The 27,234-nt window shown below is 30.7% G+C and overlaps 2 protein-coding genes across 3 annotated transcripts; both read right to left on the reverse strand.

The window, feature by feature from the left end:
* Positions 1–8,496: 8,496 nt before the first annotated feature.
* Positions 8,497–16,197, reverse strand: LOC137824212 (protein-tyrosine-phosphatase IBR5). Its single transcript, XM_068629741.1, has 5 exons — positions 15,219–16,197; positions 14,330–14,429; positions 10,842–10,899; positions 10,542–10,648; positions 8,497–9,075 (listed from the first exon to the last, which is right to left on the reverse strand). The coding sequence occupies exons 1-5, from the start codon at positions 15,453–15,455 to the stop codon at positions 8,759–8,761; spliced, it is 819 nt and encodes a 272-aa protein (XP_068485842.1). The 5' UTR covers positions 15,456–16,197; the 3' UTR covers positions 8,497–8,758.
* Positions 16,198–21,348: 5,151 nt separating this feature from the next.
* Positions 21,349–27,002, reverse strand: LOC137825786 (tRNase Z TRZ2, chloroplastic). 2 transcript variants are annotated; one of them, XR_011083349.1, is made up of 8 exons: positions 26,473–27,001; positions 25,620–25,782; positions 25,476–25,546; positions 25,192–25,287; positions 25,004–25,117; positions 22,532–22,600; positions 22,019–22,159; positions 21,349–21,701 (listed from the first exon to the last, which is right to left on the reverse strand). XR_011083349.1 is itself a non-coding variant. In XM_068631576.1 (8 exons), the coding sequence occupies exons 1-8, from the start codon at positions 26,845–26,847 to the stop codon at positions 21,612–21,614; spliced, it is 1,053 nt and encodes a 350-aa protein (XP_068487677.1). In that variant the 5' UTR covers positions 26,848–27,002; the 3' UTR covers positions 21,349–21,611. The 2 variants fall into 2 exon arrangements, 1 of the variants encoding a protein (XP_068487677.1); XM_068631576.1 differs by having other exon boundaries at positions 22,019–22,093; positions 26,473–27,002.
* Positions 27,003–27,234: the final 232 nt, after the last annotated feature.

Raw genomic sequence — 27,234 nt, forward strand, 5'->3', positions numbered from 1 at the left:
ATTACGCATGTCTCATGAAAATAATATTATGAGACCATTTACTTGATGCTTCTAAATAAAAAAAATTCAAAAATTTTATTTAAAAAATTATTTTTTTTAAAATATTTCTTATGCAGGCTGACCCACAAACCCGTGGACCAACATTTATGTGAGACGGACTAGAAAAATCAGCTCACAAATTTTGACCAAATACGAAACAATTTATGCGAGACGGGTCAACCCACATTGTCACCCTTAATAAAGTTACAATATTTAAAATAAAAAATACAAGTAAGTATTATAGATTCATAAATGAATTACTCTAAAGTCACATTTCCAACAATCAAGTTACACGGAATTAAAAATTATATAAATAAAATTTAGAATTGTATGTAGAGTGTAGTAGTATGAAAGATTTGGAGAAAAAAAAATAATGTAGTATTTAATAATACCATAGTAGATGCAAACTGAATTTTTTATAGCCAACTAAAGACATAGTTTTGGATTATTATAAAAAAATATTCAATTGATTTTACATATTCACAAATTTATAATACTTATTCACAAATGTGATTAAATCTTAATAACTAATATTAATTTTAAAAAAAAACTAGTGCTCAATCTTCTGTCAACGTGATGAATCAACAAATTAAATAATCTTTGGTGGATTTAGATTGATGACGAAATGAATCCCCTTTTTAAAATTTTGTAGTGTTCATGAATTAAGGTTCAAATTGTTTTACTATAAAGTTCAAATGAAGAAAATTGTTGTAGTGTTTTGCCTAGGTTTTATCGACCTTGAAATGATCGCCACCCATTTTAATTTACATTAGAAGTATTCAATTTTAAATTTGATTGTAATGTACAATTAGTCTACTCATAAAACTTGAGGTTTCTTAATCCATATACAAAATTTTATATACAAAATCAATAAAACAAAAACAATTTAACACTGAATAACCAACAAAAAAGAAAGTCTAAAAATGCAAAAAATAATAATAATAATATAAAATCAACGTGATATATGCATTCAATCTCTATATTTTTTTTTTTTGTTAATAGTAGATAATTGTTTGGTTGTAATTAAAAGGAGACCTGGACATATAAAATTGCACATAAAATTAGATATTAGAGTGTCACACTCATTCTAAATTTAATGCCTTTTTTTCATCATGATCACAACTTAGATATATATTGCTATCATAAATTCGAGGCGTGAAATAACTTAATTTTTTTTAAATGCGTTAGAATATGTCATAAATGTTTTAATTTATTATTTTGTCATTGTCTATAAAAAAAAACACCATGTCTGAAAAAGAAGTGAGAAAGCAACAGTGTATTTTGCATTTTTAAGAAAAATAAAATAGAAACAAGATATCTATTTGACACCTAAAAAATATTTTTTTTCTCTCGATCGAATTGTTTCATTTGAACTTAAAAAATGTTTTTTTTTATCCTCAGCAGGTAAAAAATGGTCTAACTACGATTTCATTACTTAAGTTAAAATATACAAGTAAATCCCAATCTATTATGTATTTTTTAATCTGAGATCAATTTAAATATTTTATCTAAAATATAAATTAATTTTCCTTTTTCTAGATTTAAGATTTTTTTACATTAATTCCTTATTTTATTTCAAATTATAAATTATCAAATTTTCTCATTTTTAAATCTTAAAATTGTATGTTAGAAAGATTCTTAGAATTATCCATTTCTCTGCCACTTCTATTCCTAAATTTTCCAACATTAATCTTATTCACATCTATTTTTCTTAGAATTACCTAAATCTCGTACACATTTATTTTTATTTTAGAATTACCTAAATCTCGTACACATTTATTTTTTAGTTTAGAATTACCTAATTCTCGTACATATTTATTTTTATTTTAGAATTACCTAAATCTCGACTGTTCAGTATTATTCGTAGTTCTCTACTATCTTAAATTCTGATTTCTTGGGTTTTAAGTGTTGGTATGTGAATATGTGTTCTTCTTGGAGATTTGTTTAATTGTTATTAAAAAAAATTATAGATCTAGATACCAATTTTTTTACATGGTTCTTCATTTTGTAGAGAATTTAAAAAACATTATTTATTAAGAAACACACATTTTATACCCTTTATAGTTTTAAAGATGTAAAAAAATTACATAACATATATGTTACAATCGATTGATTAGAGTCGTAACTGATTGAAAGAGATATATTATACTGATGTAGTAGCTACTTTTTACATAAAATATTAATCAATTAAAACTTCTTCATTTTATTATTTTTTATCTTTAAAAATAATTTATTTTTATTTTTTAAAATATTATATATTTTATGTACTAATTTTGTAATACTTTTCCTTGTAATCAAATCACATAATTAGGGATAACAATAAAATTTATATGCATAAAGAAAATCCATAATAAATTAACAATTATCTCTAAGTAGCAGGTACATATATTTTCGTTGTCCATGTGATGGATATGAATATTATAAGGGTGTGAATTAATGATATATATGTTTTGAAAATAAGAATATATATGTTTTGAAAGGAATATATATATATATATATATATATATATATATATATATATATTGTGAATGGGGAATAGAGTGAAGATATAAATGATGAGAGTGATGAAAGATGAATTACGTGAGCAATGAAGGGTGTGAATTAATGATAAAAGTTTAGTACGTGCAATGCAAAGGCGTGTTATAGTATTGAATTCGAACTGCAAAAATAAAAGCAGAATAAATGCAATGCAACAAAATTATGAGTTGTTCTATGGGCCATGGATATCATAAATTTCTGCACTTCCCACCTACTACTCAACAAATATCAAATCCTTCCTTAATAATATATTTTACACCAACAACTGCAACCCTCACTTTAAAACCCACTTTTATACACATTTTTTATTCAATTATAGATATCTAAAGGCCAAAATTTATATGAATAAAGCCATGTTTTCTCACTTCAATTCAATTGTAGGTTAAGAAGCAATAAAAAAATTATTAAATAAAAATTAATTTTAAAAATCAAAATAATTAATTATTATTTGATTAAAATAGAGATATTTTATAAACTAAAAAAATTATTGATATTTAAAGTAGTTTCTATTATTAATAAAAATTTATAAAATGATTTTTAAATTGATATCTAACCATTAGCTATTAAGGTTTTACTCAATACTCTTTTTTTTTATATAAAAAACTTTCATGTTAGGCATCACTATGTTACTTGGCATCTCAGCTTGGCACCTCAAGTAACAACAATCATTTGCCATCACATGAAAAAAGTATTATTAAAAAAAAAAATACAAAAATATGGGAAGACTAGATCAAAACTCATATGTTAACAAAAACAATACATAGATAGACTATACATAGGTTTTACTCACTACTTTATATTCTATATTAGTCTCTATTAGTTTTTTAGAGACAAATTTAAAATATTGATCGTTAAAACTTAGGTATGTGATTTAGATACAAATTTAGAAATCATTTTATAAATTTTTATTAATAATAGAAATCACTTTAGATATGAATAATTTTTCAGTCTCTAAATTAATATATAATTTAATGATTAATTATTTTTTGTCTCTAAATTTAATTATTATTTAATGATTTTCTTGTAGTAAGAGAAGAATGTTGTTGGCAAAACACACTATTAAGAGAATTTGATTTTTCACCATGTGTTTAATATATCTATATATTAATTCAATATTTTTTAATATTCTTCTTTTTATTGATTGCGAAAAGTAGTAAGTATAATTTATTTTTCTATACTGATCTTCGGCATAAACTTGTTTTAAAATCATTTTATGAACATTTTAAGCCAATGTTTCTCTAACATATATCTCAAAACAACTGATTATGTTAAAAAATATCGATTATTTCAGCTTATAAAAAATATTCTCAAGTTTCATGTTTAATTATATTGAGTATTTATTTTTGTATTAAAATAAAATAAATAAATAAATAAATCCAAGCCGTACAAGTGGTTTAAATGAGAAAAATCGAAGGAGATCTTAGTTGTATAATAAATATGATTACATAGCTTAGGGGAAAGAAGATACAGCTCTGATGCATAACATGTACTAAAAAAATCCCAAGAATATAGAACAACTATCTCTTTGCATTGCACTTCTATTTAATGTGTGTACAGGAAGTAATTCAGCGATTTCTTTATTTATTATAGAGTTTTTTAAAAGGTGTTTTAAAAAGTGTTTTAGTTTTCTTGTTCTATTGGTTAATCTAATTGTATAGATGCTGTTGTAACTTGATAAGGTGTTATGGATCTTGTTCTAACTTGATAAATCAAGTTTTTAAGTGAAAAAATAGTACACTTCAAGTTATTTAGACGTAAATTCAAGAATAATAAAATCAATACAATATTTTTTGTTATTGTGTTTCATTTTTTTTCACTATCTTATCTCTTTGCTTTTCTTGGAACTAGTTGATTGATGCAATTAGTTACTCTTATCAATATATAACAATTTAAGAAAAAAAATTCTAAAATTTTAATAAAGGTCACTTTTTAAAAACCAATTCACCTCCGTCGTTATTTTTGTTTTGAACCATTCTTTGTTTTAGAGATTGAAAAAAAATGATATATGTAATATTATATTAACTATATAAATTCTATCTTTTTAATAAAAATATAGAAATTGATAACAATACTTTTTGATATTTTTGACAACTTATAATAAATAAACAATTTATTTTATAATTAATTATATTAGTATTTAATTATATATATACATCTATATTATTTTTTTAAATTGAATTATTAGTTATATTGTTAAAATAAAGTTATAAATTATTACAAATTTAAAGCATCAACCCAATTGAACTTTTAGAAAATTAAAACAACAATTATTTTAGAATGGAAAGAGTATCTAAATTTGTGTGTAAAAGAATTAATTGCTTTGAAAAGGTAAAAAAATTGTTGAAATCAGTTATATTGGACATTAATTTCTCATTACTTCCGTCATTTTATTATTTTTTGCTTAAAAAAAGTTTGATAAGAATAATTATTTCATGTTAAAAAATCATGTATAAATCATAATTTATAAAAATAACTAAAATTTGTTTGGTTTTAATATTTTAATACATTATAACCATCCTACCTGAGAATCAAATCTACTGTTTCACAATTAATAACAAAATAATTGAAACTTTTGTTTGATTTTCATCTGTTCCTGCGAATCTTTTTAAATGCGTATTCAATTTTTACATCCTCAAACACGTATAATTTAAATTTTTAAAAATGGTAATTATTTTGTAGCAATTTTTAAACAACCTTCTTAAACAAAACATTATATTTTCTCACAAACAATTTTTCCCAAGCATGTTGCTCCAGTGTACAAGTGGATCAACATGCACACTTTATTGTGTTGGATGCAACTGATTCTTCAGTATATTATTGCGAATTCTACGAACAGCTGCATGTTACCATCACTTCACGTGCCTTTTACCACAAAAAAAGCCAATCTTCACGTTTGTAGTGAAGACCCATCACCACGCAAAAGGAACAACATAACATGTTAATTTTCAGTTTGGAACGGATCTACCTTAAGACCAGTTCCAACATTGTAAAACATTGCTCTAAAAATAGTAAACAACACTGCTTTTTAAATCCCCCCAGCTTGTATTCTCTACCAAGCTTGCTCCTTTGATCATCACTCTCAAAGACTAAACTAAACAGATTTTGTGCACGCAATGGCCAAATATTCCAAAGCAATGTTCGTGTTTGGTCTTGGGGTGCTGGTGGTTAGCATGTGGTGCATGAAGGGCACTGAGGGTGGCATTGAAGAGGATGCTGCAGCCACCATTCACGCAGTGAGGCGTGAAGACACTCCTGAAGGGTGTGGATCAAGCCACACCGAGGGAGGAGTGGAAGAGTGCACAGACGAAGATGACAGCCTCGGATTGTATGCTGATGTTGATGACACTTTCAAGGCAACCATGAAAAAAATCCATTCTCATCTCCATCATCATTCTCATTCCCATGACGACAATGATGACTCTCCTAATGTTGCACACAACAATGTCAATGTCTTGGGACATTGATACGATTGTAGCATGTTTGGTTTCACGTTCAGATGAGATTTTTCACCTTTCAGAAAGTGGTTGTGTCATGTTTCCACCTTCTTAACGTGATTCCTTCACGTCTGACAAACTTCCAAACACGCTGGAAAAAGGGTTTATTTTCAAGCTGCTGCTAAGTTTAGAGTCCAGTTTTTGTTTCCTTTATGTTTCGGTCCTCTTCGTGGGACATGCATAATTTATTTTGGTTGTTTAGCTTAATTATGTTTTTCCTTATTGTCATGGTTGAGTAAGTATATGTAGAATCCAGCAATAAAAAATGCTTTTACGATTTGAAACAGTGTTTCTTCTTCGGTTGGCATGAATTTATGGTGAAAGACATTTATATATGTACCAATATCTACACCTATGCAATTATAGGTCACTGCAATGCAGGTCAAAAAGCAATTGCCATCTTGTTTCTAATTGCTGCAGCATTAATATTAAACGTGCAGGAATGAACATTCAATGATGAGAAATAATGATGTATTAATTGCAAGTATCAACACAGTCAATGGTTTGTAATTGTTGGATGAATTAAAACCTTAAATGTGCCTAAAATTGATTTATGAAAGTAAAATGTGGCTACAATTGTGTAATTTTCAATTTTACTGAATCCATCTCAGTGTATTAATGTACAAAACGCATCCTCAGTAAGTTTAAAAGAAAAAAAAATGTTTCCCTTTCGTTCGAGCTCTCATTCATATGAGTTTAGAGTTTGGTTTCAAGACATTAATGTTGTTGGAGGTATTTGTACATTATTAAATAGGGACCTTTCAATATAGTTTTTAAAATAACTGTTATAAAAAAATCATATAAAAATTAATCAATATTTTAAGTATGATTCGTTTTATGTTACATATACATAGCTTCCCATTATTAGCTACAATCTTATATCCTTACTTTTTATAAAAATAAAATTTATCATCAATGAAAAAATTGAATAAATTTGAAGTATTTAAGGGATCTTATATCCTTACTTATAAATAATAAAATGTTGTGATACTACATATTGTGTCGTTTATTTTAATGTTCAAATTCATTTGATAGGGTTAATGTTCGAATAAAAAATGTTTTACTAGTTCTCACTCTTTTTTTAATATTTAATCATACTAGATTTTCTATACTTAGGTGCAAAGACTAATTTTAGGTTCGTCTCCCCTCCCTCTCATTTAATGAAATTATTTACGTAAGACTCTCATATATTAACTTTTTTATAATTAATTTTTAGTTATTGTTATTTTTAATTGATGCTAGTTAAGATTTCTGAACTCAATGTTAATAATGCTTTCGATTGATGTTACAAAGTTTTCAATTAATATTTTTTATTTCTTATTAGGAGTTATTTTACATTAACCAAAACCTAAATTAAGATTGTTTTCCAACATTTTTTATTAAGACTTTTCAAATAAAACTATATTCTGACATGTGTCCCGTAGGGCGTTTTATTGATACCATTGAAACTTATTAAGTAAGAATTATTTAGTAAATATTGATATAAATTATTTTATAGTTACCATTGTAAACTAAATTATTTATTGGTTAATGTAAGTTAATTATTTTATGGTTGAAGATTATAATGATTACTTTTTGCCGATGTCTTTAATATTAAAGTAAAACATTTTATTAAAAAAAATCAATAAATTTAAATTATCTTATTCAAATAAAAATTTAGAAAAATTAAACAATTTAAAAAGAAAACAATTTCAATTTAATATTTTTGAATTTCCTAAAAAATTGTAAAAATTCTTATTCAAATACAAGGTACGGCAAAGAGTTCATAATTAATTTTCATTTTAACAATTTTTGAAAAAGTGTCCCATCTTGAGTTATATTACTTTTTCTTAAAAAAAATGAAGTCTATAAGAACATAAGAGCAAAAAAGTTGATATAACTAAACTTATTATCAATAATACCACACACTGCAAAAAATGAAAGAGAAGACTAAGCGAAGCCTTGGGAGAAAAGAAGGTAGTATTATTTCCAAGGTTTAGAAATTAAATTTGTTGTAATTAGAGATGTGACGTAGACATTTGAAGGTGTAAGGGTTTTTGAAGCTCGAGAGAAGGACAGAACAATGATGATTGCCTGGTACTGTGTAAATGAATGGACAAGGCTTTTGTTGGTAGACATAAGCTATATACGAAGAAACATGAGTTTAATGCACCGAATATTATTGAGCTGGGTCTGGTTATAAGTGGAAAATGATACAGTGAATAATAATGTTAATGGTGATGGTAAGGCATAATAAGTGGAGAAATGGACACGATTCCGCGTGAATTGCATCAGAACTAAGTAAGATCGAAATATCACATTCATGGTTACTTTTTGGCAAAGTCATAAAAATAAAGGTGAAAATTTGATAATGAATTTCAAAAACTTGTCCGTAAAAGTTTTGTATATTTCAGAACAAACAGAGGATTGTTTACTATTGTATAGTTTGTAGATAAGATTTTGCTTGTAATTATTAGAAACTGGATATTGTTGCGCAGATCTACTGAGACCAGTAAAATATGCTGTAACTCAATACTACAACCAGAGATAGCTATGAAAAGATTTGAGAAAAACAAGGGAAAAAAGAAGTTGGTATAGAATTGACAAGTCACTTATGATTATTGCACCTTGACTTAGCCTGGTACCTGTAAACTTTACCACAAGCCAATTTGTCAAGCAGCTTAATCACACATGTGGGTGGTGAGAATCAAGAACCATCCATTTGGATATCAGTACCATTTGGATTTGTTTGATTGGCATTGAAGGGACTTCCAGCCACATTCTTCTGCATCGGTCCAGCGCCAAATGTAAACTCTGTAGGAGAAACTTCTAAGGTTGGTCGGGCAAAGATTGAAGGAGTTCCAGCAGTGCTGAAGGAAGGAGGCTGAGCAGGATCATGGATCTTTGGGAAACCAAAGCTAATTGAAGGAAGCACAGTAGGCGAGAAATTGGGAAGCAGAGAGCTGCCACTATCCATCGGTCCATAGATCTTCTGCTCATACTCTTGCAGTTGCTGGTATACACCTACGTTAAGGAAGCACGCATGTTAGAAAGATGATAATTGGCTTTGCAAGTCCAAATGTTTATTAGCAAAAGGGCGAAAACCTTCAATTTTGTAACAACATACTGAAGATAGTTGCTTTATTTAGAAGATATGGTCATGGTGTAAACATGCATGTCAATCATACATATAGTTGTCAATTCAAAATCCTGGATGATCCCAAAAATAATATCTTGGGAAAGCAAATATAAGTGGTATATGAGATAACTAACTTATACCATGCCCCATTTTCTTGGAAGAACATGGACAGACACCATTTATTTTACGCATAAAATGATGGGATTACTAGAATGGAACAATAAAAACAAACTCAAGCAACTAAATTTAGTGGGATGTGACCCGTGAAATGTAGTACATAACGGTAAAAACAGAAACTGCAACATTTATGTGTATGAATCAGACCTATGGCAGCCAAGGGCAGGCACAGAGAATGAGTTTTGTTGGAACCTAACCCACAAAAACCAATAGTGGGTTGCTGGAAAACACAGGACTCGAAGGAAAAACACTAGTGGGTTCCTCGCCAAACAAGTGATGGAAGTGCAATTTTTTTTTCTTTTTAATTTCAAAATAAGTGGGCAGTGAGTTTTCATTGAAGGACTCAACAGAAAGTGGGAGAAGATGGGTATCCCTTGGATCAACGTAAGTGTCTACCACAAGCCAGATAAAATATTTACTGAGGCAGCCAAATTACAAGATTAATGAAAGTTAAAAGGAAAAATACAATAATATTAATGTTGTAATTTGTCAATCTTTCATATTTACAATAGTTTGAGGGTTAGGCAACCATACTTATCTACCTCTGAAAATTTTGAAAACCATTATGGCAGCCTATGGCCACCCGAAGTCATAAGGTGGTTTTATCCCATGCTCTCCAGCAAATGGCTTCAAAATTGCAGTGGGATAACAGAACCATAAAACAGCAAACATAGACTACCATAATGTGAAAGAGTGGGACTGAACTTTGAATGAGAATACTATGAATATGAATGTAGTGAAACCACCATAAACTCGAACAAAAATGTGATGCTAGTTTTCAAGGCAGGGATGATGGAACAGGGAGAATTCTCACCTCGAAAGCAAATCCATGTTGATATTTTCAGAGGGGGGGTTATCCGAAGCAAGTCTTCGGTAATTTCTAAGCAATCTTAAACACGCAAATTACAACAACTTACCCACATGATCTGTTAATACTTCATCACTAATCTAAACAGAAAAAAGTCAATTTCCTTCTGTGACCAATTTAGCCTTTCTTCCATTCTAAATTTTAATAACCAATATCAAGTATTAACTCAGTTGAATATTTTGATTAAGTTTCCATAATGATCTTCAGATAAATAACTTCACCGGAAAAGTCCTCAATTACCAAGCACTGAAATCTGATGACTATACTGGATACTGGAACAAAACTGGATACAATAAAGATACATACCTTGAGTTAATTCAACTGAAAGTCTGCGTTCCTTTACCCACTGATAACTTTGTGCAAGTCTCCATCCTTTGGACTTCATCAAGTATGCAATCACAATAGCTGGAGACCTGTTGTTGGATACGGCGTGATTCAGAAAATTTAACATTTATATATATTACATCCTCATTGAAAGGCTGCAGTACAATAATCTCTATCAATTCCGTTTTGTATTTTGAGAATCATCATCACTAACTGATTCAAACTAACCAGCACCAAATGTCACTGACATGTTTATTATAGCACGTTGCAGCAATATCTTACCTACTCTTCCCTGACATGCAATGAACCAGAACACGCTCCTTGTCCTTCTCACATGACTCTGCAAAGGAAGCACACGGCATTTGCTTCATTATGAAGGGAGAAAAAGGAAGAAATATAAGAGAAAAGTGTATGTCAAGTTAAGACAAAGAATCCATTATTACCAGTTACTCAGTTAATTTTAATTAGCCAAATCAAATGTTATAACTCAATTCAGGGAATAACTGCATAAGAAGTGTTACTTATATTTAATATTCCATTAATATTGTCAACATTTACACCGATTATATTCTGGAAGACAAATATACGCAAAAAAAATAACGTAAAGGCCAACTCAATCTGGGAATGTTAACAAGTGACAACCATTTAAACTAAACTGAATGAGGAAAAGATTTATAGAGATAGCAAGTTCAAATAAAGCCTTATACACTAGAGAATTTATTAAAGATTAATTATACGATGATGGAAATGCATCAAATGTTACAATACAAACCCATACACACTTGTGTAAACATGCCCACTTGTCCACTATCAACAATAGTGGAGGAATAAAGATGGGGCCAGATTAGCAAACAAAAGGCAAAGGGCATGGTGAGGGACTTGGTGAAAAACTACAAAAGGTTACCTATGATAAAACAATTTTGTTAAGGCGTAGACATTGAGTGCCGATTTAGGATAGAGTAAAACATGTTCCCAGGAACATTAGTTATCAAATTGTGAATCAAAAGGCCTATTTTTTGAATCATGAATCAGAACGTATCACGAACCATAAGATTCATGATCAAATACTAAAATAAATTAAAATATACTTTTGACAAAGGAAATTTTTAAAATGGTGTATAAACAAATAATATTTTTATTTCCTTTACAGGAACATTATTGGGGTTCTTTGTAATTTTCTCTCTCCCAGCATTGATCAATACAAATTTTCAACAAAAAACTTTTTTTTCAGTCATCCCTTTGTTTTCCCACACCATGGCAGAAGTTCATTTCAGATCTATAGATCTTGGGTGTCTTTCACCTAATATCAACCTTGAAAAGGTTACAAACAGTGTCAGGCTATCCAAAAAGAGGATGATCGGCATCAGAGAATCCACAAACCTTGATCACCTTTCCATCTATGCAGCATGTAACACATTTGAGCACCTTTTCAAAAAACCATAATCATGCACCTCTCCACCAAGAAGATTCCATCCTTCACTGCCTTGGTCTATCACACTATGATAAAGTAAAGATTCCTACAATTCTAATGACTCAGAACGCAACTCTGAAGACAAAATGAAACTCTGCAATCTGTATTCATGGTGCAAGGGCTCAAATTGCAACTCATGAATCACATTAACATGTATTTTATGTGGATGTTATCACTCTAAGGACAATAAGAACCTAAATAATGATAAAAAAAGGAACAAATTGTGTTTGACCATCAACCTAGTCTTTGGAAGGTCCATTTAGGCTCAATTAGAGTGTTGCTTGGACTTCCTCTGCGCACCAGATCAAATCTTCTTATTAGTTCCTCTACTGTTCTTATAAGGTCAAACCACCTTATGCAAGATTTTACCATCTCTTCCTCAATAGGTCCTACTGTTTCCTTCTTTCTAATGCCTTCATTCCTGATCTAGTTTTTGTACGTCCACTCATCTGCCACAAGCCCATCTTTGTCAAACAGAGTTTATGCTCTAATTCGCCCTTTATCAACCAACATTCAATACCAATTATTAAAAGAACAAGTTCACTAGGAAAAACTTATAATTACAGAGTTCAGACTACATGCAATTCCAGAATGCTTTTCTTTTGTCCTTTTATACCTACGATTGGTATCAAAGTAATGTGCAGTAAAAATAACAGTTTTGTTCGTGTAAAACAGTATACTGTATTTAAAATTCATTCAAGAGAGTAGTCAATACAGCACATTCACAGCACTATAGCAGGAAGGTCCCACTCCGGTTAAGTCATTTTGTCATGTCTTCTAGTCAAGGTCCTGCACCAATCACAGCACAAATAGAGCCCTTCACAGCTGTTACCAGCTGCCCCAAGTGTTACAGGCAAGAAGACAATCTCACCCCCTTATTCAGTGTTGTTTTATGCTTTTTAATGGGGTAAAATTAGAAAAATCTATAACATTATATTCTGAACCCCTTTCTTCTTTGACACTCAGTCAACCCTAGCTTCTACACTTTCTCCTCAACACCAAGCCCAGCTTCAAATCCCCAAGGTTTCACACATGCACCAACAACAGCTCTTTCCCTTGTGCTTGCACGGTATCTGTTGTCACCAACCAAGTCCCTTGCTTCACCCAAGTTTGACTCGTCAATTTTTAAGACAAAGATTAACCTCATCAGACATGATGAGATTTTCTATTCAAATACATTCTATTTTCTCACAGAACTTGCTTGCATTTCCAGAGTGATGAATGTTAAACTTGTTTCCTTAATGTTTATACTAATTGCATTACACTGCAAAAAGATACAAAGAAACTGTTCCATTTGTTGCCAGCCATGTTTCAAATTTTAGGTATTTTGTTTATTTTTCAGCATATATAGATTTGTAATGTATATGGGATTCAAAATGGCAGTCATCCCACTATTGCACTTTTGGGGGCTGTCACTCCATACCTCTATTCACTAATTACTACTATGGTCCCTCACCATGGCATTTATCTCAGTAAAACAATCAGGAAGGTGCTCACTGACAAGAAAATAGATTAAATCTTTCTATCTTACCAACCTGACTATGCACTGTTGGGAAAGTTTCATAGTCTGAAAAACCTATAGTCAGGGATGCAGATGCCCATGATGAGAAAATTATAAGGAACCACTGGAATAGAGTTATAGATGGTGGAGATTCTCTCAAATAATCAAATTGTTGAAGGAATCTCCTTCAACATTGACTCTAAGAAGGCCCTTTTGAGAGAACTAGCAAAAACATTAACATAGGTAAAAGTGGATGGAAAGGGAAATTGCAATTTTAGGCAATGTTTAGATCGGAAGGGGGAGAACTAGTGGAGTGGGCAATAATTGATAATAAAGTGTAGGAGATTGGTTCATGTATAGTGGAGTAGACTGGTTCATAAACATAAAAGAATAAGGAATATCTTTCGAGACCTTTATTGATTTCCTATTACTAAGTAAGTGAAGAACAAATATCTAATGTCTATGTGATTCTACAATGGTCTTTTCCTTTTAATTTACTGCTTATTTTTTATTTTTTGATAGTATAAAAATATAAATTGACCAGATGATTCATAGAGAAATTCCTTCAGAAAAAGGATCAAAACACTATAAAGCAGATGAGCAAGTGAACACAGGTAAAAGTCCACAAAGCAAATCATTTACTAGTATTATGCATGAAGATAATGGCCAATGTTCCAATAGCAAGTACAAGTATCACATTTGATAGTTATTTATAAAAAATTGCAAATCCATGTTAAAGAAGCACCTGAGCAAATGTAAAGATAAGTAGAAATTTTAAATGGACAAAAAGGAAAATACCTAGAAACTGAATTGCTTCATCAAATGGTAAAGTTTTATCATCTGGTAGACAGTGATAGATAAATGAGTTCTTGTAGAGATTTTGACAAGAAGGAACAGTCTGCAAAAATAGATTATTCGAAGGTGTTACAAAAAAATAAACCGACAAGAAGTTTGGATATGCAGGTTTAAGGTGCAAAACCTATGAACAAGATAAAAATGACATACACCATGTAAAAATCGTTGAATATCACTCAAATTCATTCTACTTTTAGTCACCTCTTGCTATGTCCAATTAGAACTAACTGCTTTCCACCAGATTTTCCACACTAAAAAAATCATGTGCAATCAGCCCATCCAAAGAAGGTGATTGTTGAGCTTAAGAACCATGAATTTGCATTTATTCAGTCATGTTAGTCCATAGACTGAATTAATTCATAATGTCACCACCATGGGAACCAATTTGGCTGCCAAACTGCAATTCAAAATCCTCCAGAAATTTGATGATTACTCTTCTCTGAATCTAAAATCTTTCAACAACTAAATGTTTAACTTGAAACCAAGATCTTAAAAGAAGACACATAACATCAAGGATTTTGTAGTTTTCATAACAGTAACACATTTTCTAGCAAGAACCACAATATTCCCATGCATTGATGACTTAGAAATTATAAGTATGTTGTAATGAAAATGTTAACCAAAACCACTTCGCTTTCAATTACTCAATTATTACTGAAAACCCAAACACATAATAATCCACTTAACCTCATAACATTTAACCTATCAGCATACTCCCAATTCCACAGCAAACATCAAAACATGCATACATTCATACTTAATCATTGGAGCATTAAAATCAAAATCAAAAGAATGATATTCAATCACAGATTATAACAATAATACCCCATACATTGAGTATACGAGAAATCCCCTGTGTCTTGAGAAGCTCCGAGCGTGATGCGTTGTCGTAGCTTCCTAGGTAAAGAAATTCCGGCAGAATCACAGAAGGAAAAGCACTAACTTGTATTGAGGTTTTCTCCGATCCAACTGGAATCCGGTGACCGCAAATCGAACACACTTCCCCTTCTTCATATTTGTGATAGTGGCCACATACCCCACAAGGATTCTCTCTCTCCCTCTTCCTCATAATTGAACGACAACACTTGTTTCCTTCAGACCCAGATCAAGAAACAAGGGATTGGGAACAAAACAGAGCAAGAAATTGGATCTTTTTGGAGGTGGAGAGAGACCCAAACAGAAAGAATGATTCAAACGTGAAAAAATCAAGCACCCAGATCGAGAAAAAAGGGAAAGACGGGAGCTTTGGCAAAAGGGAGGAGAGAAGGTGTGGTGTGAAAACAAGAGGAGAAGAAAGAAAGGAAAGAAAGAGAAATTATATGGAAGCTTGGTTTCTGTAAGTTTGATTTAATAATAGTGTTATGAACTTAGGACATGACTACAATCTATGTATCTGTTTAAGCTGGGAACACTCATTGGTTTGCACTACTGGATTTTGATGAAGGGAAAAACATTAACAAATGGTTTGATAGTAATTATAGAGAGGAGGGATTTGGTTGGATTGGATGATGGTGATGGTGATGATGGTGGACACAGCCGTGAATTTCTTGGGTACACTTATTAGTTGATGGATTTTGGGGGCTTCCAGATTTTGGGTTGGCACGTGAAATGAACAATCCAGGTTTCTTATTCTCCTAGAAATGAGAATAGATCTGGTAAAAACACAACTTGCCTAACACTCAACCCTCTCAGTTTCAGGTAAATAATCATCATTATCTTCCATCATAACTCCAAACCCTTTTTCTCCTCCTTTTTCTCCTATTTCTGTTTTTAGACAAATGTGAACATGCATTCAGACTGTAAAAACCTTCAATCATGATTGGTCACAGTGACGTCTTTTAATTGGCTGAGAACAACTTGATTTTTTTCACACAATTATTTTATTTTTATTTCCGAGATTCTTTCTCTAACTTTAATTTAATAAATAATCTTGTCCAAAATCTGTTTTAACAATGACAAGTCTAGATTTTTCTTTCCATATCCAATTTTGTTTTCAAAACTTTAGTCAAAAAAAATCAAAATCAGTATATTACTGACAAGAGATTAAAGAATTTAAATATATTATTGCGTTTGTGGAACAGGTCTTTCTTTGCACAATTTAAATCGATTTTATTGATTTATAAAATAGCTATAAACCTTAAGTCATCTTTATTAGGATGAAAAATTATAATCACTTTCATTGCATTTATAATATTACAAAAATTAATAAAATATAATTTCTTATGTTATTTATTTTATAATTTTAGTATATAATTAATAATCATTTTTCATTATAGTATTTTTTTTATTACATGAACACATATGTACATGACTATGTTTCCACTAGTTAAATTATAATCACTTTAAAAAACTAAAAGTGATGTATTTGTGATAAGTGAAAAGAGGACCAACTGTGAATAACATAGTTACTATATTAATTTCCTCCACATTATATTGAAGTCTTGTTTATTTTATTTTTATGGATTGTTTGTACTTTTTGTCAAAAAATAGACTATGTTTGAACTTGTGGTTTGGTTCCTAAGAAATGCTACTCTTCCTTGGAGAATATTTAGTAGAGGTAAACTGCTATGGTACCTTTAACTTTTTAACTTTTATTGGGATTTGCATAATGTTTAATTACAAGTTAGCCTTTTGCCATATGCAAGTCAGCTTGAGCTTCAACCTTTATAAATCTTATTTTGAACCAAAATTTTGAAAATAATTTTTTTTTTAATAATTCTATATATAACTTGTATTTTAAGACAAAATTTGAAAGAATTTAAATAAAATATTGAGTTATACATTAACAGACTTTTTGTTGTGAAGAGGTTTATCCATTTGTTGATGTGTTGTTTGTCTGGCATATCATAGTCAAACTATAATGTCAAGAGGCTGTTCATTGATGAATCAAGTGCTTCCTTTGCCCCACAAATATAAGTCTTAGATACGATGTGGACTCAAAACTATGGCTCAGCTTATATAGAAAAGTGTTCCTAAATTAACTTACCAAATATAATACCACCTCTAAATATCTCAACATGAATGATTCTTATTTAAACAGTATTAGACTATTTTAATGTGAAAAAGAATATATTTTAAAGAAATCAAGTTGATATATTTAAGAATGTCCAAGTTGTGATAGAGTTTGAAAAAATATTCTTGACCTTCATGTTATTAAGAATAATATAAAGTATAAAACATGAGTATAAAAATTAGAAGAATTGAGTGATTACTTTGTGTGAACAAAATTGGGTTTAGGTCAAAATATTTTTAAAAATAATTAAAATAAATAAAAATATATGCAAGCATGTATTCAATTTGATTGGGTTTTATGTTATTATGATGTAATACATCTCCATATACATTGAATATCGATCAGTAATAAGTCTTTTAGGCTTGAAATCCATAAATAAAGTACAATTGGACCGATTTGATGAATAAATAAGTTTGAACATTCTACCAGAATAATTAGTTTTAAGGTTATATTTTCAACACTATCTTTTGTGATTGGTGTTTCACGACCTTTTATGGAGTTGAATTTATTCAATTTTGATTTAGCTAAGGATTTAAGATTTTGTTGACTGGGTAGTCAATGACTAAATTATACTGTTATAATAGTATAATTTATGACATAATTATTGAATGTAATGAATGTAACATGATTAATTAATATTAAGTTGTCTTTTACTGTATGAAATCACATATTTATTACTCATTATCTTTTATTCAATTTAACTTTGAATGCCTCTAAGGATTGAATTGATCTGGTTCTATTTTATACGCCAAATTATTTTGATTCAACTATGAGAGAGAAGGTAGAATTTGAGAAGTCTATTATAAAGAGATTGTATTCTCATTTGAAAAGAAGCAGTGAAAAAAAATTATATTCTCTGTTGGCAAGAATATCTTGCTCTCCTTTGTTTTACTTAATATATTTTCCTCTTCAATATTTTATTCTCCTTATTTTGTCGTCTACCTTTTATTCCTCAACATCGACAATTGACAATTGGTATTAGAGTTATCTTCTTGAGGGATCTGTGAGGTTAGTAGAGTACAACAAAGAACCTATCAAAGATTTTTCTTACAAAAGTTTTAAATGCTTTACAAGAACAAGAACAAAGAAGAGCCTTGAGACAAGATGGAGCAGTAGAAGGAGCCTTACCAGTCAAACATCAAGGTTACAACAGGTATAAAAAAAGAAGAACTGGAAGAACCAACCATCAAATGAAGAGAATTCATTTAGCAATCACCAAAAGGGCATCAATTTATTTTGAAATTTGAATGACTTTGAGAAGTCTATTGTAAGACTATTTAGAGAGATTGTATTCTCATTTGAAAAGAAGCAGTGGAAAAAAATATTATATTCTCTATTCACAAGAATATTTTGCTCTACATTGTTTCACTTAATATATTTTTCTATTTAGTATTTTATTTCTCTTATTTTACTGTCTACCTTTTATTCCTCAACACCAACAATTTGTTAAAAGTTGGATTACATTGAGATTGTCATTTATTTTAAAACAACTTGTAAGATTGTGTTGTGTTGATCCAATGTGATAGTCGTTTATTTTCAAATAACCTTGTAAAACCAACCTTGTAAAACTTTGATTTGATGTGATTGTTGCTTATTTTCAAACGACTCCATGTTACTATGATTGTCATTTATTTTCAAGTGACTTATACTATTTTGATCTGATGTGATTGTCATTTATTTTCAAACACTTCAAATTACTATGATGGTCATTTATTTCCAAATGACTTATTGCTTTGATATGATATGATGATCGTTTATTTTCAAATGACTTCGGATTACTGTGTTGGTAGTGTATTTTCAAATGATTTTTACTACTTTAATATGGTGTGATAGTCACTTATTTTCAACCAACTTCACATTATAATGATAGTTGTTATTGTCAAACGACTTCGTATTACTTTGATTAGATGTGATGCTCGATTATTTTTAAATGACTTTGGTGATGATGATTCAACAATCTTCTTATGGTAAGCACCATAAGACTTATAGTCTAGGAATATCTAGATTCCAACATTGGAGTCAAATGTTCTCACTCAAAAGAAACACAATTGATAATTGAATTGTTGATGGAATCGGAAAATTCACTTACTTATAAACTTTTAAGATTAGATTAAAATATTTCAAAAAATATTTGAATAAATAAAAGATACAATTGATTATTGAATATTTATTAATTATTTAATCAATTATAATCATATATATTCATATCCAAATTATATTGAGAAATACATCTTCATATATTTTTTATACCAGGTACTACAAATAATATTTGAATTTCATTTACACATATAAATTTTATATTATTATATGGTAATATATATATATATATATATATATAATATAATATAATATAATATGTATGTGTGTGTGGCACGAGTAACTATAAATAGTATTTGAAATTTTTTCGTAGATATATCATACTTCATTTTAAATTAATCTTAATTGACTGATAAATAAATAAAGTTCCATAAAAAAATATTTGTCAGCATTTTTGTTTAAATTTATATTAAATTATACACATAGTTATAATATAAGTTTTGTATTTAGTTATAGATAGAGAAATATTCTTTTAATAGATGAAACTCTATATTAATTTCTAAATAAATACTAATAAAACATTCAATTTATTATTAATTAAAATTTATTAAAAATTGCAATTTTTATGGATTTTATTGAAATATTTGACAAGTTCTAAATTTATATTTATCAATAATCTTGAACTAAAGTATACTACTCTGAGTTGGTTATAATTCTATTATTAACTTACCTTTAAAATAATTACATTTAGATATAAATTATGTTTAATATTTAGTCTTTTTAACAAAAAAAAATCAATTTATTTTAAATAAGTAGTTAATATAGTCCCTTACATTAATTGATGTTAATAATTTTATCTAGTTACAACTAGCTTCACTATATGAAGAGTTTAAGGTTTAGGTGTAGCATTAACTTAGATAATCCTAATCAAGCTTTAATTTCTTGCAAATTGCACCCATCATCCTAAACTAGCTTAGCTTAAGCCAAACTGTTTAAACCAGATATAAAAACCCTTTAAATAGTTTTAAAAACCAAATGTTTGTAAAACACTCATTACTGTGCATGAAATTAATGCAGAGGACCAATAATGGTCAAATTTTGGTTATTAACTTCCAAATGTAATTCAACACTATGTAATTAGAAAGAGAAGTAGCCTATTTCCAATCCAAAAGTATAAGTCTAATTGGATGCTCTTTCTGTTAGATTGTGTTTGAGTACCCTTTATGAGGGGACAAATGAGACACATGATTTTGAAGAAGGTACAATTAAAGAAAAACAAAAGAAGTAACGTACAAGTTATCTTTAGTGAGATGATGGTGTACTTTATCTTTACATGGAACAGGAACAAAATGACTGCTGGAATATATTCTGAGATGATTGGAAAGTAATGAAGACATGATTATGACTCTCCTTTTTTCTTTTCTTTTTTTCAAGGGAAGAGATTATGATTATGATAGGTTTTTCCATACTACACATACAAATATAGTTTCTCTAAATAAACATGATTAAAATAAAATATTTGTGTTAAGATAATAGATACAAGAACTACTTAAAATTAACATTTTAAAGAATCAACTTTGGTCACTAATAATGTTTAAGGTCTAATGATATGTGATTTTCTCTTCAACAAACTAGTTATGTAAAAAAGGTGAAAGAAAATTATTAAAGGACTATTGTGTTCCATGTTTATAATTTCAAAATACTATTTGAAGGCTTTTCTCCTTTTGCTGAATGAATAAGTGGGGTTGCAGCCTCTACAGAAGAATTTTATTAAAAGTCACATAAAAAGAAGTGGTAGTTTTTCTCTTTTTCAGCAACCAAATTAGGTTAATTAATTTTTTCAGGGACTGAATTAATGTTTAATCAAGACAATTTATATATCCAAACATAAAAAAAAAAACTACATAAATCATTACAGACCAAAACCATGTATAATTCTCTATCTATCAACCAATAAAGCATATACATAGGAAACGAAGTTGGGAAAACATTAACTTTAATGCTGTATAAATTACATAGGTATAAATTGAAAGCTAACAAGTTAAGAAAAAACCAAAAACAAATGTACCTCCCTAATTTACATGAAATAAGCTGAGAAATGTAGATACATCTAGTGACACTTCTGTCCTCTACTTGATACTGATAATGGTGAAGAGTGAATTGACTTTTGATTGCTCAAGTGTACATAGATTTGAAGCCTTCTGTAAGAGGAACCACCTTAGCAGACAGCCTGGACTGCAACTTTGAGGCAGCTTGACGAATATCCTGATGAATTAAAAACAAATGCCAATTTTATTCACTGATTTTTCTTTATCAAAACAAAAACTTATACATAATTCCTTATGAGGTTTTGGTGGTGTTGTTTGATCAGAAATGGGATTGCATTTCAGTAATATTTACAAACCTTTGATACATACTTTTATTACACATTGTTGAGATCAAACTTTAATTATGATCATGCCCCTCCAAGAAGATCATGACAATTCACAAATTTTGGAGATTTGCATCTAATATGCAAATATGAGCACTTGAAGGATTTAACTTGCAAGTTAAAGAAACTAAAAGGAAAAATATAGCATTACCTCAATAGTATATCTTGGTGAAAAATGGGTCAACAGAACTGCTTTGTTGCGAATCCACTCAGCATTTGCAATGATCTACATACATATCATAAGTTTACCGTTCAGGAATTCCACAATATATTATGCAGTAGAGTCGACATTCTGAAATAAGTTCATCACCAAGAAAAGGTGTGAATTTGTCTGAGCAGGTAAAGACTTTTAATATCTTCAAATGGTACAAGTTTGACTCATGAATGCAACATGGTCTACGACTTGGCCCTTGAAAAACAATGTACTTAGTTGAACTATTCTGTAACATTTGGCCAAAAAATGCTGCTGACAATACAAAGAATATGATATATATGATTATATTATAACTATAGCTATACTAACATGAACACCAACTCAATCTTTCGTGACAGAAAAATAAAAGACAAAGGGCAAGCATGATGGCTGGAAAGTTGGCCTTTGTGCATCTTTGATTTGTCGAGCTAACTACAGAGTAGCCATGAAAGAATGAAACATGTTACATACCTCAAATAAATGTGTATGACCACGTTGCCGGGCATGATCTATGCTGAATGAATCATCTAGGAAAGTTGCCTATTAAAAGAGTTTAAACAAGAAAAGCAGTCAAAACAAAAAGATAAATTAAGATAGCAAAAAAGAAGTAAGAGCACACTACAAAGGATGGCAATAGCAATTTTTGAGAAGTTTTATTCCTAGTTTGTCAAGTAAGCCAAGACCCAATGTCTAAAAGTACCGATGAAATGAACTTAGGTGGCTCTGATAATTCTGATACATCATACAACAACATAACAAAGAGGACGACAAACCTTAAGTATTCAATTAAAAAATGTTTACATTTTAATACTAATTGATCTTATCACGGTTAAGTGTCAGAAAGAACAGAGAAGAAACAATAAACGATAAACAAGAAGAAAGAAAAAAAAACAAACAAAAATCCAAAATTAGATTAAATCAGAAATTATGATTTATTACTGACAGACAGGACTTTTTCTTGTAGCCGCTCACCATTCTCTCATTCTATCTTCACTTTTGTACAGGCAAGCAAAAATTATATAAAAATACAGAGATTTCAATGAGAGAAAAGGATGGCAAGCAGAAAATCCTTATCTCTCCCCTTCGTTCCTCCTTTTCCCTTTGGGATAAAGAATAAAGGAAGACTATAAAAGAATATGATAAGAATCTGAAAGAAAAAACATATGGAGAAAGTGACCAGGAAAATCATAACCAAAGTACCTAAAATAATAAGGGCCTGCAATCTTTCCTTATATCCATCAAAGAGAAAACCCCTCTTAATTATCATTTATCAATAAACTGAAAACCATAAAAATTATTTTTTTTATCAGCAACGAATTAATATAATTTAAAAGAAACACTTTAGGGGTGTTCCAACCCTTATACATAAAACCTCCTAATTAAGCATTCAACAATTAGATCAAAGTTAAGCGGCACACCACTTAACTCAAAAACTTAAAACTAGTTAAAAAACTCAGTCCCAAAACCTGAGACTGCATAACACCAGCATAACACAAACCAGAATCCTGGTTATGAAGGAGACCTACTAGGGGAAACATGCTAACAGCTAGGTGTGACCAGCACATCAAAACCAAGTAGGGCAAAAAACTAAAGGGTCTCCAGACCTTGCTGCATTTGCTTCCTGAACCACTATATACCACCATGCATCTTCCAAGCATATCAGTAGCTTGACCATAGAACGCAGCATATGTCTCAAACCAAAACATAACACCAAGTGCATTGTTTATATAGCATAACCAGCATATCAACAATGCCGATACCTCCAAAGTTCATACAAGAGCAATTGCGAAATCACAAGCCATGATGGCCTGGACCGGTATAGTAACCACCAGCTCAGCCAAACTGAGGGGGACCTGCCTGACAACCTGTACCTTCACCCCTCCTTACAAAAACAGAACCGGGCTTTGATAACACAAACCTCAAACATCCTCAACAGCACCACCTTGACAACGAACAAACTCCATACTCCATGCCTGTAGTCGAGCACTCTACCACCGAACCAGGGATTGTCTCTTGACAGCAGAGTGATTCACCTATAACTCTTATCTATAACTCTTAACACATAGCTCAGGATTTAAGATCCAATCTGAGAAAGAGAAGTTAAAATTGTGTACTCTGTTTTTCAACCAAAGCCAAGAGTTGAGTTGTGCCCGGTGAAACCCTAAACCATAAAAATTATAATATCATCCTTTTCACTATCTGTTTTCATTCCTTCCAATTTCACTCTAACAAGGCGCAAAAGAAAAAGCTAACTAAAAATTCTCATGACAATACCTCAACTTGTAAATATGATCATCTTAAAGTACTAGTCAAAGAATAGTTAAATAAAAAAGTCATTTATGAAACTTGGAAGCCTGTTTTTATGCTAAAACTTCTTACATATACATTTTAAGACATTGTCCCATACTTGATTCCTGAAACGCTGTTAAAATCCTGAGTAAACTTGCAAACTCGGGCAATCCTGTGCATAAAGACGCCGCTGCAAGCTGACGCATATAGGGGGAGGTGTGGATCACTGCAAGATGATGATGTTGCTCATCGAATCACAGGATCATGCACCACATCGATCATTCCCCTCTTGTGAAGCTAGGGTTCGACAACCAATTTGTTGGCTAAAAAAACTACCTGACCTGACCCAAAAGCAAAGCCCAACACTTGTGTGACCCTTTTGTTCAGCTAGGGTTCCCATCCATTCACAAATCAGAAACAAAGGAGACTCTAGACGGTGCACACACCTCTTATGACTCGAGTTACGATTCCCGGATTTTGTTATCCGTCTTACTCTCCTCTTACAATCCACAAGTTTGACAACATATATTCCTGAACCTCTTTTTTTATTCTCTATTTCTAAGGATTTCAGATTATCACACTATCAATTCTCATAGTCCACTGAACTAGGAGATAAAATAATTGTACCCATTTCATTAAAAGATTGTACTATACCTCAGTTATGAGAATTTTCGCTCTCAATGCATCAGAATTGCATGGGTCAAGCATAAAATCTGGTGTTGTATCACCGGTGAAGGCCACCTCGGGAGATAGTATAGTGTCCGTAATCTAGAAAGGACAGTTCATTAAAGGTAAGGATCAAAGAAGATTTAGATCCAAATTGAGTTCCAGCTATCACAAACCTCGGCACCCGCCTTCTTCAATTTCTCAATTTGTTTCCCATTCAAGTGGGCATACTGTTTCCTCAATTTTTTCCTGATTGAGTAGACTACATAACCCTGCATAAAACAAGTACGTGTTTTCTTGTGATGGCCGACTAAAATATGCTAAGCCAAAGCCTGTTAAATTTTGTGTCAAATTCTTTGTTCAACAGTTTTAGTACACGGAATGAGGTAACTTCCAACACTGATATAACACACCTTTCAGTTAAAAGAAAATGGCTACAGAATGGTTGGTTGAAAGATACCTGACTAGGTATAACATGTTGCGTTCTGAATGGTCGGACAACAAGGTTATTCCGTATCTCATATGTCTCCCCTGAAATCAAACTTTGCATATCATTTCCTTGAAGTTGTCTCCTGATCATTAACAACAGACAAATGACACATACCCACATCCAAGGCAACCACTTCAGCATTCAATTCAACCTGGCCCATTGTTCTGTGAATATCAAGCAGCTTCTCAACATCCTCTTTGATGCAAGGAGGGACAAACACAGTGGGAGGTTTCAAATTGAACAAACCACGGCTAGCTACATACATTGGCAGCCCTCCCTAAATTATTCAACATCATAGCACGCTTATCCCAAATTTACAGTTAACATCCAAAGTAATATAAACAGAACACATAAAACTTACAAACAAATTACTAGGATGCACATTTACAAATCACAAGAACCACAGTGATCAGTGAAAACCAAAAAAAAAAGTCCAGCATTGTGTAAATTGTTTCCAGAATGTGATTGGTTTAGCAAAATTCCATTTCCCAATGCATGTTGAACCCAAGCCTCCTCTCACATTAGATTGACGTTCAATGTGACTGAGCACTTATTCAAACACAGCCGGTATATGCCATCAACATTAGCCTTGCCACCACCACATATAGGCCTAAGTTCTAACAGAGAAGACTTTAAACATCGTTTGGTTTGAGAAAACATTCTCTATCTTGGTTTTCTGTTTTCACTTTTAATTAAGGAAAAATGTCAGTGTTTTTACTTTATTTTCAGTTTTCAGAAGTTTTATAAGAAACTATGAAAATAACCCTTTTTACTATTTTTATGTCTTCATTATCTCCAATATAAACTTAAAACATAAAATAAAAACATAATATTTTTTCATACCAAACAACCTTCTGGCCATGCTAATAAAATATGAAATTGACCCCTTCTCCCCTTTTCTACGAATCCAAAAAAAAAAAACATTACCCCATAGAAAGTTATTGGTGACAAAAGTGGAGAACCTTACAATGTGATCAAGATGAGCATGAGTAATGAAAAGGAAGTTTTGATTAATAGCTCTACTAGGGCACCTCCCAATATCAAAATTGCACTTGAACTCAGGGATTATGATGCATGTCTCTTGGCCTCCAACTGAAAGGCCCTCAATGGAATAACCTTCCAAGTCCAGAACTTTCCGGTTCACCTGTGACCGGGCTATCCGGTACTGCTCTTCGTTATCAATTTTTTTGCTGATTTCGGACAAATACCCCGACCCTTTCAGCACATTGACATGGCTTTGCGTTGAAACTTGGTGGTGCAGTAGCTTTGGAGGGAAAATGGGTTGGTGGAGTGGGAAGAGTTGAGGGGTCTTGAAGGCTAAGTTGCTAAGAGAAATATGCATTGTTGCATATGAATTTGAATGGAGATGGATAGAAAGAGTGGGACAGTAAAGAGGGTTTAATCTGGGTTTTAGAAATGTTGGTGTCTGTCTAAATGGACCACAGGGACATTGGAGATGGAATTCGAAGATAAGGTTAACCTGCAAAACACTGTCGTTCCCACTTTTCGGAAAACATTTTCTTTTTATTTCTTTTAAATTATTCATTTCCAAATTTTAACAAAATGGATTCTTCTACTCTTGTGATATATTATTATAGTTATCTAGTGGGAAGATAAGTGTCAACTTTTATTTTACTTATGGTAATAAAAAAAGAGTATAAAAATAATTATTATAATAATGATTAAAATAAAAAGTATTACTAAATTTTATTTTAAAATTATGAAAGAC

The sequence above is a fragment of the Phaseolus vulgaris genome, chromosome 8, assembly GCF_000499845.2.
Source record: "Phaseolus vulgaris cultivar G19833 chromosome 8, P. vulgaris v2.0, whole genome shotgun sequence".
NCBI classification, from domain to species: Eukaryota; Viridiplantae; Streptophyta; class Magnoliopsida; order Fabales; family Fabaceae; genus Phaseolus; species Phaseolus vulgaris.

What these genes read in the sequence shown, in the direction of transcription:
- LOC137825786 (XM_068631576.1), bottom strand. Translation starts at nt 26,847, where the DNA reads ATGCATATTTCTCTTAGCAACTTAGCCTTCAAGACCCCTCAACTCTTC. An exon ending in TGAAGAAGGCGGGTGCCGAG is followed by an intron (nt 25,118 to 25,191) that starts GTTTGTGATAGC and finishes TGTCCTTTCTAG; the next exon opens with ATTACGGACACTATACTATC. An exon ending in CGAAAATTCTCATAACTGAG is followed by an intron (nt 22,601 to 25,003) that starts GTATAGTACAAT and finishes CTCTTTTAATAG; the next exon opens with GCAACTTTCCTAGATGATTC.
- LOC137824212 (XM_068629741.1), bottom strand. Translation starts at nt 15,455, where the DNA reads ATGAGGAAGAGGGAGAGAGAGAATCCTTGTGGGGTATGTGGCCACTAT. An exon ending in GGATTTCTCGTATACTCAAT is followed by an intron (nt 14,430 to 15,218) that starts GTATGGGGTATT and finishes CTATTTTTGCAG; the next exon opens with ACTGTTCCTTCTTGTCAAAA. An exon ending in TGCATGTCAGGGAAGAGTAG is followed by an intron (nt 10,649 to 10,841) that starts GTAAGATATTGC and finishes ATCCAACAACAG; the next exon opens with GTCTCCAGCTATTGTGATTG.